The 14,767-nt window shown below is 44.9% G+C and overlaps 2 protein-coding genes across 11 annotated transcripts in view; one reads left to right on the plus strand and one right to left on the minus strand.

The window, feature by feature from the left end:
• The first annotated feature begins 52 nt into the window (after positions 1-52).
• Positions 53-7,273, plus strand: ORC6 (origin recognition complex subunit 6). 2 transcript variants are annotated; one of them, XM_038147960.1, is made up of 7 exons: positions 53-145; positions 465-594; positions 1,372-1,535; positions 2,604-2,693; positions 3,520-3,632; positions 4,901-4,969; positions 5,319-7,273. In XM_038147960.1, exons 1-7 carry the CDS (start codon positions 54-56, stop codon positions 5,483-5,485), a joined length of 825 nt encoding a protein of 274 aa, XP_038003888.1. In that variant the 5' UTR covers position 53; the 3' UTR covers positions 5,486-7,273. The 2 variants fall into 2 exon arrangements, with proteins under 2 accessions (XP_038003888.1, XP_038003887.1); XM_038147959.1 differs by having other exon boundaries at positions 4,898-4,969; positions 5,319-5,888.
• MYLK3 (myosin light chain kinase 3) overlaps positions 6,261-14,767 on the minus strand; it is a 36,157-nt gene continuing 27,650 nt past the window's right edge. For all 9 annotated transcript variants that reach the window (XM_038147956.1, XM_038147958.1, XM_038147951.1 and 6 more), the window contains 5 exons: positions 14,213-14,283; positions 12,657-12,785; positions 11,079-11,231; positions 8,805-8,937; positions 6,261-7,917 (listed from right to left, as the gene is read on the minus strand). In XM_038147956.1, the coding sequence (XP_038003884.1) occupies positions 7,846-7,917; positions 8,805-8,937; positions 11,079-11,231; positions 12,657-12,785; positions 14,213-14,283 (558 nt within the window). In that variant the 3' untranslated portion in view covers positions 6,261-7,845. The remainder of the gene's footprint in view (positions 7,918-8,804; positions 8,938-11,078; positions 11,232-12,656; positions 12,786-14,212; positions 14,284-14,767) is intronic.

Genomic DNA, 14,767 nt, shown 5'->3' on the forward strand with positions numbered 1-14,767 from the left:
CGCGCGCCCATTGGCGAAGCGGGCGGCGATTGGCGGCGCGGGCGGCCAATGGGATGCGAGCGCGCCAGGCGCGGCGGGCGATGGAGCGCGGGGCCGTGCGGGCCATGGCGGCCCGGCTGGGCCTGGCCGAGCCCGGCCTGCTCAGGTACCGCCGCACGCTCCGCGCTGCCAGGCCCGCAGCCGCCGCCAGGCTGCTCCCGCCCGGCCGGCCCGGCACCGCAGCCGCGCCCGCCTCCGGTCCGGTGGATGTGCTGGAAGCCGCGGGCTCGGTGGATCTTCGCCGGCCCTGCCGCGCAGAGCTGCTGCCGCTGCACAGCCTCAGAGAAGGGCGGCGGGGCCCCTCGGCACCCCGGGCCCTAAGCCGTGCTGCAGCCGGGCTGCGGAACCCTGGCTCGAGCCCTGGGGGACATTCTGCCTTGCAGCTGCGGTTTTGACGAGGGCTTTGTGTTCTGGGTGTTTTGCAGAAAAGCTGAGGAGTACCTGCGGCTGTCCCAGGTGAAGTGCACGGGGTTAATGGCTCAAATGACGGCGACAAGCAGCGCTGTGATGTGCCTGGACCTGGCGGCGAGTTTCATGAAACAACCGGTTGACAAAGTAAGATAGAGCGTGTGACTGGGCTGGCTGCTGCATTCTGCCTGATCCCACCAAACCGCTGTTCTGCAGTGCGTGTTGGGAGCAGGAATGGGAAATAATAACTAACTTTCCCCTAAATCCCGCAGTTTGCTTTGATAGACCTTTCACTGTTCTGTTTGAAACAGTGAAAACTGAGATCACCATTGTAGTCTCTTCACAAATTGAGCTTGCTTTGGTGTAATGTCAACTTAATTTCAACTCTTGTAGTAACAGATTACCAATAAGGATGTTAAATTTAAGATGTCTCTTTTACTGTGGGAAGAAAGCAGCTGCTCTAAGAAATCTCTTACTAAAGGGGTACCTGTAAACCTCCATCTGTACATCTGCCAGGTGAATTGCACTGAGCTGGTAAAATAATGCCTGGTACAACCTAGTTGTGATTGTCCATTTACAGCAGAGGAGAATTTAATTGGACCTGACTCCATAAATGTGTCTTCAACCCATGTCTTCAACCCAGACTTTGGTAATGTTGTCACTAACTACCTTGTGATAAAGGGGCCATGTCATATATGGAAATGTCAAACTAAAAATATCCTAAAATATCTTAAAATATTTAGGCCTAAAAATGTCACTGCATTAGAAGATGTGGCATTCCTAGCTGGTTAATCTTTCTGTATGCAGTCAAAACATACATTATTCATTGCACAAATTTTTTAAAATGGTTGTGTTGGTTCCCTGATTAAGATGTCAGAAAGGACTCTTGTTAATTCTTGGGGCTTGTCTTTGTCTTCTTGACAGAGCTATTGTGTTAAACTCTCTGGTTTGAACAAGACCACCTACCAGAGCTCCATGAAGTCTTTGGAGTGTTTGCTGGGGGTGAACCAAAGGCTGGGGATGCGAGACTTGGCTGTGCAGTTCTGCTGCTCAGAGGCAGTGAACATGGCTTCAGAGATCCTGCAGAGGTGAGGACGCTCTTGTGGGCACACTGGGAACCACAAGTAAGGGTCTTAGCTCTTTAGGTGTGTAAAGAACTTGATGATTGGAAGGGCCAGATATCTCCTACTGCTTGGAGCAATGAGTTGAGTTCTTAGTACTGAAAATCCAGCCATGAGCTGGGCCACTTTTTAGAATACCTGTTAGAAAGATTTAGTCTGTGAATCTCAGCAACTGATTGTCCAACTCAGAATTTTTCAGCTGGGAATAGTGTAAAAAATATAGGACTCTTAATCCCTGTATTTGCCCATAGCATCACTCTGTCATCCATTTATCTGCTGATCATGGCACAGTTCAGAAGTAATGCTCAGTAGAAATAAATCCTCCCTTTTGGGGACAGAGATTTCTTAAAATGCACATCCCTTTACCTGTAAAACCAATAGCTAGAACACTTCAGAGGGGATTCAGCAGAGTTAACTAAAATTTCCCATTCTGTATGATCTGCTTTAAGCACAGCAGTCCCTGAAGAGCTCAGTGCTGTCCCCCTGATAGCACATGTTTAATGCTGTTGGGTCAGTGCACAAAGGCTATGCCTGCTTGGTGGCACTTAATACAAACTGGAAAAAAATAGCCTGGGGCAGGGGGACAATAAAAAATTACATTCTTCAGTGCTGCACATCCACTTTGTCATTTTCCATTAATAAGCCTTCCTCTCTGTAACATACATATTCCAGGGAACAAAGAAACACTAATGCTGCCTTCTATTGTAGGATGGATTTATGGAAAGCATCTCACTGTAAATTTTAGGATGTTAGGGAGAGCTAAAAGTGCTGTGTGGATCAGGAGCACAAGAAGTAGATTTTAGTGACATGCCTTGATCCAGATCCCCAGTTTAAAACACCTCTAATTCCAAGAGGTCATCCCAACCCCCTTCTTTCCCTCACCTGTGTTGCTCCTCTCAGCCAGTAGCAGCTGTTTCTGCTTGACTGGGTTGCAGAGGCCCAGGTGGTGAGGCAGACCTGTTCAAGGTCTGAGTGACAGATGGATTTGAGAGATTCTTGTGAGACAAATGCCCAAGTGTCACTTGCTGTTCCCAGGTATGAGTGCAGCCTCTCGGAAGCACAGCGAGTGGACCTGGATTTCTCCAAGCCCCTGTTTATAACAGCTGCTCTGTGCACTGCATGCAGGTGAGTGCAGCCTGGGAGACCTTCTGCAGGCTGAAATGAAATGCCTGCTGAGACCCCAGCCAGTGCCAGCAGCTCATTCATTCAGGGTCTTGCTTAGCATATCCTGCTGCCCTGCTCCTGCAGAGGGAGACAGCTGGAGCAAACCAGGCCTTTCCTCACAGTGAAGTCTTCAGCGTGCACTGCACAAAGCAAAAACTTACATGGCTTCTGGTGAAATGCTGCTCAAGGTGCAAGAAGGGCTTCTGAGCACCAGGAAGCAGCCATTCTGAAGAAGAACAACCCCCAAGAGCTACACCATGCCATCCTGAGGGGGCTGTAGCATTTGGGAGATGGCTCTGAGAGCTTTAGGCCCATGCCAGCTAGGAGAGGTGTGTGACTCAGCCAGCACTTGTGAAGAATTTGCTTGTATGCGGAGATCTTCCTCCCTCAGCAGTGCACCTTGTGACAGTCACATTCAGCAGTACAGGTGCTGTGTAGTTGCACAGCTCCTCACAAGGGCTCTCTTGGCACATTCAGTCACATCCAGCTTTTTCTTGTAGCGGCATTTTGTCCTGGTTTCCCTGAAAATCTGAAAAGTTACCTTTTCCTTAAACAATTCCTTATAAGTTCAACTCACTCTGAGTTTCAGTTGAGCTGTATTGACTGAGTAGTGCAGGGGTCTGTTTTTTAACCAGATTTGTTTCTGAACAACACATGGATAGGTGGGACTAAAAGTCAGGCCTGCCTTCCTCATTCTCACAGGCAGTGTTGGTACAGTAATTACCACCTCACCCAAGTGATAGTTGCTGGGAGTGTTGCTTTGTACAGAGATAACTTTCTCTTGTAGGTGTTTGAAGCTAAAAGTGGACAAAACTAAAATGGTGGCTACATCTGGAGTGAAAAAAGCAATATTTGACCGGCTGTGCAATCAGCTGGAGAAGATAAGCCAGCAACTCAGCAGTAAGTCTTTGGCTTTGTCCCTGTAAGACAGCACACCAGTCCCATGGCCTCACAGTGCCCCATCCTGTTCCACTGGTGATTTCAGTCTGATCACTTTCAGCTGTCCCAACCTAATCTGCCCATCCATTCCATTCCAACGTGTTTCCTGCAGCCCAGTTCCACTCCCAGTCCTTGCTCCTGGAGAAGTTGCAATAGCTTAGCAAGAACAAAAATAGGGAAAAGGTGGCAAGGACAAAAATTATATTTTCCTCTCTTCTCAAATGCTCACTGCTCTTTACAGGCTCTGCTGCTGCAATTTATTCCTTGCTTCTCCCATACTACCTGACCTATCTTGGATTCCTCCCTCTTGCCTGGTTTCTGCATCCTGTTAACATGGCAACCTGGCACACAAATTATCACAAACATCTCAGGCTGACTCACTCCTGTGCTTTCCTTTCCCCCACTGCAAGATTAAGAAGCATAAGCCTTGCTGTTCTGCTACCAACTCAGCCATTCCCTGGCACCACCCCTCCTCACACATTGGGCAGATGTCAGGAATATTTCTTGCCTATTGTTGAGCCTGCAGCTCTCTCTGCTTTTTGTGGGGCAGAAAACCTGAAATACAATATGTGCCCTAATGCCCTTGTATTTCTGCTGCTTCCTCTTTCTCCTTTTTCTTTTCCCAGGCTTTCATTTTTTACTTTCCCTCTGAAAGTTAGCCTCTCTCACTGTGTCTTCATACCCTGATGTTTCCTGCAACATGCTGCCCGAATCTACCCCAAAAGCTGCAACTTTCTCGTAGGCATGGGCCCTATAAAAACCCAAACATTACCCCAGCACTAAAGCAACTAAAGACAACTGGGAATTTCCAGAAGAATTCAGGGAAGAGTGTGCATCTGTATACCTGCACAGCCCCCTGCCCGTGGTGGGTATCTATGAAAATAGTGGGAATGGAATAGAAGGGAAAGGAATAATTGATAATCATGCCTGAGTGACCAGTGTGGTTTGGGGCAATCAACATGGCGGATCATTGTGGTTACCAATGCAGCAGCAGTTTGCTGCTAATTAGCAGCCTGCTGATTAAAGCAGCCAGTCAGTCCATGCCATACTTGAAGTGCTGGCACCTCTTGCAGAGCTTGAGCATCAGTGTGGACCAGGCAACTGCTCTGACTGGACCACAGTACTCTAGTGTAAGGTGGCACTGCTGTCAAAGAATTACATTTAAGCCTCCCTTGGAGCCCCAAATACCACTCAAAAGCAAAGCAACTTACTTTTTTTTTTTTTAGAAGATGTTCCACTGGCTGCAGAGACACCTGACAGCTTGCAGAGCACCCTGGAGCAGTGTGAGCAGGAAGATGGTAAGTTGTGTTCAGCTGTGAGTGACAATCACCTCACTGGGGTGCTTCTGAGCTTTCTTGCTGCTCCTGTTAGAGTTGTGTGATGGGCCATGATGCTCCAGCACACAGCAGCTCTCAGTCCTGCACACCGTTGTGGAAGCACAAAGAGCCTGGCAGCAGGACAGAGGGGTTTACTGGATAGTCCCAGTAGAATGAAGGACAGCTGCTCTGTTCAGACACAGAGGTGACTGTCCCAGCAGTGAGGGGAGCAGGCACAGCCCCCTCCTGCTGTCTGTACATTTGCTCACTGCAGCACATCCTGTCATGCTGCCCAGGATGGCCTCTCAGGGGCTATATTGTTTCCTCACAGGCTCTGAAGAGGATGAGGAACTGCCATGTAAACGGCCAAAGACTGAAGCAAATCAGGACTATGAGGAATGGAAAAAGAAAATCCTGGAAAACGCTGCTAAGGCACAAGAGACAAGGAGTACTGACTCTGTAATGCCACCCAGCAATGTAACTGCTGCTTGCTCTTGATTTAAACTCTCCCTCTGCTCTAGCAAGAGATCCAGTAGCATGTGAATGATGGCTGCCTGGCAGACAGCTGATTTTATTGAGGTTTTAAGTATTTAAGGATGTTATTTTTAAGAAATGACACCATGGAGTGATGGGATTTCACAGAAAGTGTGTGTGACTGCTCACCAGGCTGTGGCATTAGGGGTAGAATAGCTTCATTCTCTTGCTGTAAGAAGCAGGTAACATTCTAATGCTACTTCAAGTGTAAAGAAGTTAGAAGTTGCAGGCCTTTGGGCCCCTGGCTGGAAGCAGTCAGTGAAAGAAGAGGAACGGGACTAACAGTGCCTTGTTAAACTGCAAAGCCAGCAGAGAAATAAATTATTTTTTAGGGGTTTTTTTGGTTTTTTAATAAACATTGTTTAGTCAATGAATTTGACTTATTTTCTTGTGTATAGCAATGAAATCTCTTGTGCTTTTGTAAGGGGTCCCAAATATTCCAAGAAACAACAAAAGTACTGGAAAGAAAAGCTTTGTATTATGACATCTTCTTGGCACAGGTACTTGGAATGCAAAATAAGAAACATGGAGGAGATGCCTGTGCCTTAAGAAGGAAGATATCCAGAGGAAAAGGATGTTGACTGGGCAACAGATGTTTTGTGTCTCACTGTCAAGCTTAGAGAAAAGGGCTTTGTTCTATTTCTCTTGCATGTTTTCTGCCTGGCCTGTATCTCTGGACCCACCCAGAAATACTTTCAGGTTTGTTTGGCAGTGGGGCTTAAACCCAAGTTGATGAATATTCTTGTTCCACTGTCATGAAATTTATTAGTATTAATTCAGAAATATACAGACCAATGAATACAATGGCATTCAGCATGCAGAAACACTGTGGGAGGAAAACATGAACAAAAGTGGGCCTTCATAGAAGGTGATAAATTATCCAGATTCTTCTCTGTCCCAATTCTGGAAGTGCTGCAGAAGTCAGGACTATGCAAAGTGAGAAGCACTTGAGTGGAAAAGAGGAAAAGACAGCTAGACCAGAGTAAGGCAGTCTTACAAACCTCATCATTAGCAACCAACACTTCTGCAAATTCAAGGGCTGTGAAAGTCCATAAAGTTCAAAGGAACTTTACAGGTGCCTTTGCTGGAAAGCTGCTTTTAGTAATACTAGTTTCCATTTTTCCTAAGAGTCCATCCAGTTCACACTGAGTTTTGCAGAATCCAGAACAGGAAACCACAGGTTTAATAAATAATATTGAACTTTTATCTGAGAGATTGTAAGTGGCTCCCACTCTATGCATAAGAAAAGAGTTTAAAATAAGTTACTATTGTGAAGAAAAAGTTTAATGTTCAAGAGCTAAGTGTGGGGGAAAAAGGGCTTCAACCTCCTAACTGGACTAAAGGCAGTCTGGCTGTTTCCCTGTCACTGAACCTATTAGAAATGAAACCTTTTTTGCATGTTACACCATACCAGCTTCTCATACTGCATTAAAATTTCCACAGAGGAGAAACAAATCCTCAAACTAAAGCTTAGCAACTGAAGTGCTGCAGTCATGGACAATGAAAAGCACTTATAAGTTTTAAAAATATAAAATCCCTGGAACTCTCCTCTTTTCTCTACAGCATGAGATGTTTTTGCATACAACAGTCATTAGGTGATTTGTATGCATGGCAGTTTCACACATCTCCTTCCAGAAGTTCAGCTCAATTCAACTTGCCCCAAGAAACAGCAGCAATGGTTACCTCAGAACAGGGTCCCTCCTAGTTCCTAACTATGCAGTGACTATTTTTAAAAGGAGAGAATAGAATAATTAAAAAAAAAACCAAAACAACAAACCAAAACCATCCAAGCTGGAGTTGCACTGAAGCATCTTCACGTTGTGGGGAAATTACCTTTTGGAAAGAAATACAGGAGAAAACAATGTCTGTATCTTTTAAGTAACAAACACCTGAGGGACAAGTTGTGCCACTGTGTGGCAGTTCTCTAAAGCTGGTAACTCACAAACATCAGTCAGGAAAAAAAGTCTTTAGAGATCCCGTGCTTGGTGGGAGAGACCAGAAAACTGCCAGGGGTTTTCTGCTAGAAACACATCAACAATACTCTGCAGAATCAAAGCCTTCAGCAAGAAGTCAGCCCCAGTAACAGCCACGTTTTTCCACCGCTGTATAGAACAACAAAAACAAACAAAGTAGCTTCTGCCTTAAAATCTTGTGTTTCTTCCTTAAGGTTCTTCTGGAACCACAGCACTAACACACAAAATAATTGAGGAAAACAGTCCCAAAACCTTATGTTATAAAACAGGGATAGAAATGTTTGGAGACACTGAGTCCTCCTTCCACAGCCTCATGTCCATCTCCAGCAGTGGAGGAGGTTTCACACAAGCTCACGCAAGCTTGACAGACATACTCTGAAATCTCTTCAGCCTGTTAGCAGCAGCCACCACATAAAAGTGTTTCTGTGAACAGAAAGAACAGCCCAAGCATGAGTGAAACCAAGGTAAAGGAACTTTTCTGCAGCTGACAGGGATTTCTCTTCCTGTTAAACCCACTTCCCTCTAGTGACTCCCAGCTTGTGTGGGTTGCAGTGGTTCCTGCACAGCACTGTGAGGTTCTTCTATGTTATTATCAATTGTACAGTGATAGGTCTTTAGATTGTGTCATCTTTAAAATGCAAGTGCAGAAGTTTGCCACCAAGCAGTCACAGTGCAGGACTGAAAAAAGTATAAGCCTCTGGTTTAACTCCTTGGCAAGGAAATGCAACTCCCCAGTGACAGAAGAGAGGGAAATGGTCCTGAGTTTGCCTCACAATTCCACAGGCTTCTTTCTAACAAGATCACTGTGTTCACCTTTTAGGACAAATTATCTACAATCAAATAGAGACTCGAACACAAATTATTACCTATCACTTCATAAAAACTTAGTTCAGAAGGATCCTGGGGTTACCAGTAAGATCCTGAAGAGTTTTTTCCTCTCTGCCACACTCCCATTCTGCAGTGGGAGGCACAAACTGCCTTAAGTTATATCCCTACTCCTTAGTGACAACAGATCAATGCAACTGCTAGCAATGGAAAAAGTGTAAAGAGAATGAACTTTCAATATAAAGTAGCATCTGAAGCCTCTGAACATGTAGAAAGAAAGATGTAAAAAACTTGTAAACGCCAATTAGTGTGAAAATTGACTAGAAATAGAAGCAGGACCAAACACTTCATTTACAGGTAAAAACAGACTTCACAACTGATACTTACAACCAAGAAGCCTGTGGGCACCGGTGAGCCACCACACAAGAGGGGGGGGGATGGCTGTGCCTGTAGTGAGAATTCCCTGTGGAAGCAGATTGATTTACCTTCCATTTCCTGTGGGCCATGTAGCTCTGCAGCAGCAGCTGGGACTTGAGGCGCAGCTTGCGCTTCTGGGCCTTGGCAGGGAGGTCGCTGAGCCACTCGTGCTTCAGGCACTGCGTGGCGCTCATCCGGCAGCTGCAGGGAGGCATCTCCGTGAAAACCCAGCCAAACCCAGTGTTGTGATGCACTATATAGGTATTTAGATGTTCTGCACTGGGTGAACTGTTCCCATGGTAAGGTGGTCTATCCCTTGCAGCCCCTCCCTTCGCCCCTCCTCACTGGTGTCCCCTTGGCTGCGGCCTTCTGTCCCCGCCTCCCATTCCGCGGGTATAAATGTCCCTTGGGTTTGGAGTTCTCTCTCTTTCTTCACCTGGAAGCCCTACGATGCAGATGTCCCCTTCCAGCTAATAAACAGGACATCAGAACCACGTGGAGAAAGAGCGCTTCTCATCCTTTACTTCGTCCATGTAGGATCCGTGCGGGCTAAATCCCAAGCTAGCCGGGGGGATTTACAGCCCGAAACCCACGGGTTCCTTCAACCCAGCCCCTCCACCCCCCTCCTCAGGGCCCTGAGCTCCTTTGTTAGGGATAAAGAAAGTGCCTCGAATGAACGAGCACGAGGGCAAATGCCCGTGCCCGGGATCCCAACAGCATCCTGCACTCTCCAGCGGAGGGGTGAGTGGGAAGAAGGACTGCTGCTGGCTCTGCAGTGCCTCAGTTGAGCTGAGCTTTAGTTCATGTATCACTTTATTGTGCAAATTCAGGATTTTGCTAACAGAAAAGTAACATTTGTGGCGCTATCTGTCTGTCCTGACAGCACAAGCTGCGCCTCGTATTTAAAAAGCATATTCTGTGCCTCATATTTCAAAAGCACAATTGTCTATTCACCCTAAACTTGGATCAAGCTAAGCATACTTAATACCCTGACATCCAACAATGGGCCCAAATGCCACAGCCTATCCTAAAAGGTTTGGGAAATATATGGTAATAGAGGAGATCTTGAGGTAGAGGTGTTGAGAACAAAGTTTAATTTGCCTTTTTTCAAATCAAAAACTTATGCCTAACTCCTGAGCTCTGTCTGAGCTGTCACTGAGCTGGTGAAAAGACAACTCCTGCCTGCTTACCCCCATCTCAGCAGTCAGGGAGGGAGGGGCTGCAGATCGTGCCCAAGGCCAGACCCACTGTCCCAGCAGGGCAAAGGTGCTGGGCTGCAGGAGAGCAGGGGCTGCCACACACCTTGTGAACAGCAGGGCCAGCTAATCACTGCTCTCTGCCCCCACTGACAACACTCTTCTCTCACATACTCACTTCATTCACAGCTCCTAACCAGACTTTGCAGAGGGTCCCTCTGGACACCCTAATCCCATTGCACAGAAAAACTGAAGACTCCAAAGTTTACAGTCTCACAGCAAATCATCATTACAGTCTGAGAAAAAATCCTTAGATCTCTCCTGCTGGCAATATGCTAAATTTCACTTAATTCTTTGTTTTTCACAGCAACCTATTGTTCAAAATGGAATTAGCACTAGAACTGATTTGTCTGATTTAGGTAATGATCTGGAAGCTGTTAATATTCTAAGCACTGCTTTGAATTCCCCTCAAACACACAATCTGTTTTACTGTATGCATCATTTCCTGATTTGATTAGTTTTGTATCACTACTCAGCAAGAGAAAAAATTTCTGTACTCAGCCAACCCCCCAGCCGTGGTCTGACATCAATCTGAGCCTCATTCTCTGTATTGTTTCATATCTGCAATCACTTTGTATCTCAGTGGAGCCAAGAATGAGAAGCCACAAGCAGAGTTAAGTCCCAAATGCTCCCTAATATCTCCCAAAAGCCTGTAGACCACTTTAGAAGAGAACAATGCACATTTTTACAGCTGCAGCTTCCATTTATCCTCCATGGCATTCAAGAGGCATTTTTGCAATTTCTGTCAAGGCTTGTGACAGTCCAAACTAACAATAGAAATAGTTTTTGCTCAGAGAAGCAAAAGCTTTAGAGAGAGATTCCTGTACTGCAAATCCTTCCAGATTTCCTGTGTTCTGCCTGCCTTGATGCTACTGTGAAAAGCAACTTTCCTCACTCAGGGTACACAGACACTTTCCTTTAAAACAGGGGCTTCTGAATCACTGAGGAACTGAATCACTCAGCAAGCCCAGAGCCAGCACACAAAAATGTCACACTGTAAGTTCTCATTGTTGGCTGCAATCCAAACAACTGGCTGGTAAGAATTTAATACCATTGGTGCCACTGCTCACAATCAGACCCAGGTACCTTTTCTCCTTCACAAGCAGTCTGGAAATAAAGTCTTTGGCATCCTCTGAGAGCTGTTCAAATGCTTCTGCATCAAAATCCCAGCTGCAATTGACCACATAATTCATTGTCTCTGCATCAGTCTCTCCCAGGAATGGGGACAGGCCACTAAGCCTTAAAAAAAGAAAGATGGGGTGGGGGGAGAAGAGCAGTTATCATATGCAAGGTGTGTTTTTCCTTCTATGAATCCTCTGCTTTGTAACTGTTGTCATCTTATGGAGGGAAAAGGCTCTCGGCTATGGAGGGTTCCACTTCTCAGTCCCAGCCAGGATAAGGCAACAGTTTGGGGCAATTAAGCGTTTTAATTTAGTGCTACCCCCTAGCAGTTCACTCAGGTCAGGGAGCACCATTAACAGATCCCCAAGGAATGGATTCAGTGAGGATTTAGGTACATCTTCAGTGCCTTCCCAGCTAGGAAAGCTAGAGGGACTCAAGAGCTTTCCCAAATCAGGGCCCATATCCTTATGTGGCTGGAATTAAACAGAATTCTGAACAATAAATTACTTTTTACAGTTAGTCTCTGAGCCCATCTTTATTGCTTCCATCATTTATTACTTCATTCAGTTGGGTTTTGCCTAACATACAAGTTTAAACCAGAAATATATCCAGTTCACAGAAAATGTCTGTGAAAGATTCTAGGATGCAAAACAAGCTCATCAGAAGGCAGAAACTTTGGACAGACAAGCTGTCCATGGTTGCCATTCAGATCTCAGAGAAAAGTTTTAGCCTTACTCATGACAGGTCATTTCTTAGACCCATGGCCCAACACAGACAATATTAATTCTCCTGAGCAGATGCACACCAAGTCTAAGATTATAAAATGATCAGAATACAAATTTTTAAATTAATTCAAGTCCTCAAAAACACAGTCAAAATTAAAATTCTCACATATTTTGAGCAACTTTTCAGAGGTAAAAAAAAAAAGATCTGACCCATTTAACTTTGCTAAGATGATAAGGGAGAAGAACATTTACACATTTACCAAAAGGCTCACTTGTTGTTTAGACACTTTGGACACACAGCAAGGTGCCCCTGTATGGAAAGCTGGAGGTTTTAACAGAATTCATTAGGAGTGGTCCCAGCCAGATGGGGACACATCTGGAAAGAAGTTAACCAGTGGCTGCATGCCACTACAATCACTCCTCCCTCAAGTGCTGCAAATGGAGCATCAGAGCAGAAAGCAGGTGGTTCTTCCAGGAGGTAAATGAACCACAGAGAGGGGTCAGAAAGTGAGACACACATTTGATGAGGGGTTTTTTACCTGCTCATAAAAGTTGTCAGAACAAATTACCCACTGGATGTTACACCAGATAACTACATGCCCAGCATCTCCACACTTGTTGCTTTTCAGAGACTGGAAGACCAGTGAAAAGTTTCCTCAAATAAGCATTAATGCAAATGTATAAACCAACATTTAATTTCTCACACGAGTAGAGATCTAATGTATTAAAATATTAGAGACCTCATCTCATGCCCTGGACATAACGCCCTGGCTCAGGGGCTGCTGCAGCCCTGCCAGCAGGGCCCTGGAGCACTCACAGCATGTATGTGATGACTCCCACGCTCCACATGTCCGTGGGGAAGGAGACAAAGTCATAGTTCACCACTTCGGGAGCCAGGAACTCCGGAGTCCCAAAATTCACCTTCAGCTTCTCACAGGGTTTGTACCTGTACCAGGAGAAGAGCCACGAGTCAGGAGCTGGGAGCTCATCCCCCCAGGGAAGAGCAAGGCAAGGCTTTTGGGAGCGCGGCAGGGGAGCAGAGACGAGTGCTGGCAGCCAGGGCAGCTCTGGGTCACCTCAGGGGAATATTCCATCATTGTCCCTCTGCCACAGCAAAGCCAGGAGGAAGAACAAGGACACTAAACCCTGCAAAGGGCTCCCCCAAAGAGTGGCAGCAGCTTTACCAAAGAGTGGTAGCCAGACACCACAGGATGCTTTGCAGATGTTGTCCAAAACCCATAAAACAAACGAAGCAGTTTTGACTGTACAAGATTTGGAGAGCACTGGATTAGTGGGATGTCCCCAGCTACAGCTCAGGGTGAACATCTGCATCACAGATATGAACTCAATATAACTGAGGTGGGACTGAAGAGGATTATTTGGGCTTGGGAACAAGTAACAGTGACCCCATATAGGGGAAAATGACCCTATTCTTTTTGCTACTGCTGAACAGGGAAAGGTTACAGAACTGAAGCAGTAACAATTGCCACTAACAGCAGCTGGAGTCACCTCTATGTTCAGACAGAACAAACCACGACTGCACTGCTTGGAAATCCCTTTCTCCTGGATGATCCTGTTGCAAAACAGCCCTCCCAGTTTAAAAACCAACCAAACAAAACCCCAAAACTCAATGTAATTTTTTTTTTCCTTTCACAAGTATTTTATGGAAACAAAGTTCTTGAACAGACACTTCTATACAAGTACATAAATATATATATATATATATATATATATATGCATGAATGTACCAGCTTCTAGCTGAAGAAAAATCTCAAAGGATTTAGAAAATAATTAGAGAAATATTATTGTTCTTACTGTCATAACAGTAGAAGTAATTCCTTTTTATTCTAGGACAATTGACCTATGCTCTCACTGCTTTTCTTTAAACTCATGCAAGCAAGATAAAAGAATGGAGAAAAGTCCCTATTTTTCTGAGGGTTTCCTTTTTCACATGGGATGGCTCAAATATGGCTTTTTTTTTTTTTTTTAGTCTTCAATCAACTTAACTACTTGAAGAGTTTAGCAGATAATTTCTACAATTAGAACCTGCACCATGAAACCCTGCAGTCAAGAACTCTCTGGGAGCCTTCACAGAGTCCCTGGAGTAAAAGCTCTACATGGGGAATAATTTTGAGATAATTAGAACAGTAGTAAAGCTTTATCCAAGAGAAATGTTATTTGAAAAAGTAATTAGATAATTAATGCACACAGCAGAAAACTCATGCCTGCAAAAGCATCATGCTTAACTCATTCACACAGAATTATTACAAAGCCATCAAAACACAGCCTCCCACCAAAGAACTACCAGTAACATGTCAGAGGTTTGTGAGTTTGATTTGGTTTTGTTTTTTAAATAATTCACAACTTTCTTACCTCCTTGCTAATCCAAAGTCAATAATTTTAATCTGGTTTCCTGTGTGATTTACGCATAGGATGTTTTCAGGCTACAAAAAGAGAAGAGGGTATTTTGAGTTAAATGTTTGAGGAGATATCTAGCAAAATATAATATAAAATTCCCTCCATAAGAAGCCACAAAAACCAGATCAAATGCACACTTTTTTTTATTTCCAATGAGAATGTTTTTCAAGGTGAGGATGGGGGGTTTATGGGGTTCAGCTGCAGAACTGTCTATGAGCCAGCCTGGTTTAATGTCATTTGTGTAAGGTGCTCTATAAACAGGCAGGAAAAAAACAGTTTGTATTTCTGTTTAAAAATATCCATTATTAAGGGACCATTAGGAAAGCATTCCAATTGCTGCAGGTTGGTTCCAGGCAGTAAAAGGTCCAAACTATAGAAGATGATTGGACAGGTATTTGTACACTGTTAAAAAAGGGTAGGGGAAATAGAGGGAAGACTGTGGGCATTTCCAGCCAAGGAGGTTTTGGGTGGGTTTTTTTTTGAATCTAGGATAAAAGGGAATTGTTTAAT

The sequence above is a fragment of the Motacilla alba genome, chromosome 11, assembly GCF_015832195.1.
Source record: "Motacilla alba alba isolate MOTALB_02 chromosome 11, Motacilla_alba_V1.0_pri, whole genome shotgun sequence".
Lineage (NCBI taxonomy): Eukaryota > Metazoa > Chordata > Aves > Passeriformes > Motacillidae > Motacilla > Motacilla alba.

Bases quoted from the DNA above. Each gene is read 5' to 3' on its own strand.
- ORC6 (XM_038147959.1), top strand. From the start codon at position 54: ATGCGAGCGCGCCAGGCGCGGCGGGCGATGGAGCGCGGGGCCGTGCGG. The intron at 2,694-3,519 runs GTGAGTGCAGCC...TTTCTCTTGTAG, and splicing joins GCTCTGTGCACTGCATGCAG to GTGTTTGAAGCTAAAAGTGG. The intron at 4,970-5,318 runs GTAAGTTGTGTT...GTTTCCTCACAG, and splicing joins GCAGTGTGAGCAGGAAGATG to GCTCTGAAGAGGATGAGGAA.